The 3,256-nt window shown below is 38.2% G+C and overlaps 1 protein-coding gene across 1 annotated transcript in view; it reads left to right on the plus strand.

Moving 5' to 3' along the window:
• The window catches only part of LOC106876635 (dynein assembly factor with WDR repeat domains 1), a gene marked incomplete at its 5' end in the record, with an annotated part of 7,211 nt that extends 3,961 nt beyond the window's left edge, over positions 1-3,250 (plus strand). Inside the window, 3 exons of the mRNA XM_014925249.2 lie at positions 500-565; positions 1,156-1,248; positions 2,042-3,250. Coding sequence (XP_014780735.2) covers positions 500-565; positions 1,156-1,248; positions 2,042-2,236 — 354 coding nt within the window. The remainder of the gene's footprint in view (positions 1-499; positions 566-1,155; positions 1,249-2,041) is intronic.
• Between the last annotated feature and the right edge of the window lie 6 nt (positions 3,251-3,256).

The following is a 3,256-nucleotide window of genomic DNA, read 5'->3' on the forward strand; positions in this document are numbered from 1 at the left end:
GTGGTGATGGTGGTTGTGGTGGTGGTGGTGGTGGTGGTGGTGGTTGTGGTGGTGGCGGCGGCGGCGATAGTGAAGAGGGTAAGGAATGTGGTGTGGAATGAAGAAGTGTTGTTGTGGTAGTAGTGGAAGTGGTTACGGTAGTTGTGGTGGTGGTGATGATGGAGGGAATGATGGTTGTGGTGGTGGTGGCTGTGGTCATAGTTGTGGTGGTGGTGGTGGTGGCTGTGGTCATGGTAGTGATGGTGATGTTGGCAGTGGTAGAGGTAGTAGTTGTGATTGTGGTGATTGTGGTGGTGGCGCTAGGAGTTACAGAGGTAGCCACATAACGAGATCGAACCGGAGACCACCCAACCATGACCACAACCATTTGTATATTTATTTATTTATTCATTTATATCATCCTCATCCTCCCTTCTTCTTCTACTTCTTTTTCCTCTTACTACTACTACTACTACTACTACTACCACTTTTAATATTATCATTATTATTATTGATCCAGATCTGGGATTTCCTAACAGGAGCCAAAATACATGATGTGCCACAAAACATGGACGACACCTCATCAGTAAGTATTGAGTGTCTCTACTTCCACCACCACCATATATACATTGATATGTGTGTATACACTCCTACATACACATACATATTTACATACACCTATGAACATGTATATATATATGTATATATATATATATAAAAATGAATGAGATAAAGATACCAATGACATAAATAAATTTATATTTTATGTAGAATGTTTTACAGCTGTTTCGGGGAAAATTCAATGTGTCCCTTCATCGGAGACAGTAATAGTAGAAGATAAGGATTATTAAATCTGTACATGGATATTTACAGTAAGAAATGAGAGCGATGTGGAGAAGAAAAAGCAAAGAAGAGAAAGTACTTGGAGTATAGTTCCATTCCAAAAGTAAATATCCATGTATGGAATCCGTGTCCAAGGTGCCACACAGTAGGACTGAACCCAGAACCATGTGGTTGGTAAGCAAGCTTCTTACCACACAGCTATATCTGCATCTATGTATATATATATATATATTTATACTACCAGCAGTACTACAACATCTACTATATATATATCTATATCTACAACTATTAGAACCACCAGAACTCCAACCTTTACCATTTATCTATCTGCAGCTCTATTGCGCCCAGTGGTTAGGGGAAGACAGTATTGTGAGTGGAGGTTCCAGTAAGAACATGGCCCAGGTTCACAACCGTACCACTCTCAATGTAAGTAGACGCTCACACTTGCACTCACATTCATGCTCTTATTCGCAATCCATACATTTTATCTGTTATTCACAGCATCAGTCTTTAACCCTCATTATCATCCTTTCTCTCTCTCACTCTCTCTCTCTCTCTCTCTATATATATATATATATATATGTGTGTGTTAAATCTCTGAACGAGGTATTAACAGTAACTGCACGACAAGGTGAAGTATATTTGCCACTTAAATGCGACTGACCCCTAAGGGCGGATGTAACTGTTGCTTTTAGCCCCAGGAGAATAACCAGCTGGAGGAGATGTTCTCCTGGAGCTAAAAGCAACAATAACATCCACCCTTAGGGGTCAGCCGCATTTAAGTGGCAAATATACTTCACCTATATATATCATCATCATCATCATCATCATCATCATCGTTTAACGTCCGCTGGTCCCCACAAGATTACAGATAGGACTTGCTTTCTATATTGTGTTCACGTACAAGCTTTTTATCTCTCTATACTTTTTAATTATATTTCTCATATATTTTTTACTTATATTTTTTGTATATTTTTAATATATTTTTTTACATATTTATAGAGATATTGTTTTATAGTTTTGTTGCTCGTATATTTTTTTGCTATTCTGTTAAACTGTCGTATGTCCAAATTTGGCCAAATGCAAGGCTTTGGTCATTCCAAGGCTATAGTAGATACACTAGCCCAAGGCGCCACGCAGTGGGATTGAACCTGAACATGTGATTTAATATTTCAGAAAAAATTTTCATTACCATTGACTCCTTTATGTTATGTTGCAGGTGATCGGGAAACTGACCAACTTACCCAAAGCCGTCTACTGCATTGACAATGACCACTTGGGCCTGGACGCTACAATAGCGATCGGCTTCGACTGCTACATATATCTCGTGAAATCCGAACGGACAGGAGAGGTTCGAGTGATGACACCAGAGAGCACCACTGTGCGAGCATACAGTGTGAATAATGACTTTTGATAATTGGACGGCTTTCTGCGGTCCGGTCACTGTGGATGCAGATGACCATTGGCAGAAGGTCTTTCCTCGTGCCACAGGGGTGAATGAGAACAGTCAGACAGGCAGACGAAAGGCGGCGGGTTTCATTTTGGATATATGGAGAAAAAAAAAATTGAGAACATTCTGTATAGACGTACATATTTACAGACCAATAGGTGCTTGGACCATCGCACTTTGCATCGCTATTACTACTATTACTACTACTACTACTACTACTACTACCACTACTACTACTACTACTACTACTAACTACTGCTGCTGCTGCTGCTACTACGACTACTACTACTACCACTACTACCAATGGTAGTACTACTGCTGCTGCTACTTCTACTACTACTATTACTACTACCACCTCTGCTACTACTTCTATTTTCACTAACATAACAACAGGCATTATATGTACACACATCCATCCATACATACAAACATGTGTGTGTATACATATATATATATATATATATATATATATATATGTGTGTGTGTGTGTGTGTGTGTGTATTATATATATTTATATATAATTTTTAAAGAGGACAACCAAACATTAAGGCAAGGCAAACCTCTCAAGTCATATACATATTATTATTATTATTGGAAAGAATTTCAAAGTCTTACAGCTGTTTCTGGGATATCCCAGAGTATGGCATATTCTGTCATCAGAGACAAGTAGGGAACATGAGAAAGGTATAGGTTAATGACACAACAACATAGAGGACAGGAGTAAAGGAATGAGGACATGAAGAGAGAGAAGAAAAAAGAAGCATAAAAGGTCACAGTTCAACTTTGCGATGTTGTAGAAGTAAGTCCATAAGTCTTTAGGTGCAATCCTGCATAAATCCATGTGGGTTGAAGTCCTGATATTGTAAACATCCAGAAAAAAGACTCGATCATTCGTGTCTATTGTATATGTGTATGTACATGTTTGTATATATATATATATATATATATATATATATATATATATATATATACACACACACACAC

This window comes from Octopus bimaculoides, chromosome 30, assembly GCF_001194135.2.
Source record: "Octopus bimaculoides isolate UCB-OBI-ISO-001 chromosome 30, ASM119413v2, whole genome shotgun sequence".
In the NCBI taxonomy this organism is placed as follows: domain Eukaryota; kingdom Metazoa; phylum Mollusca; class Cephalopoda; order Octopoda; family Octopodidae; genus Octopus; species Octopus bimaculoides.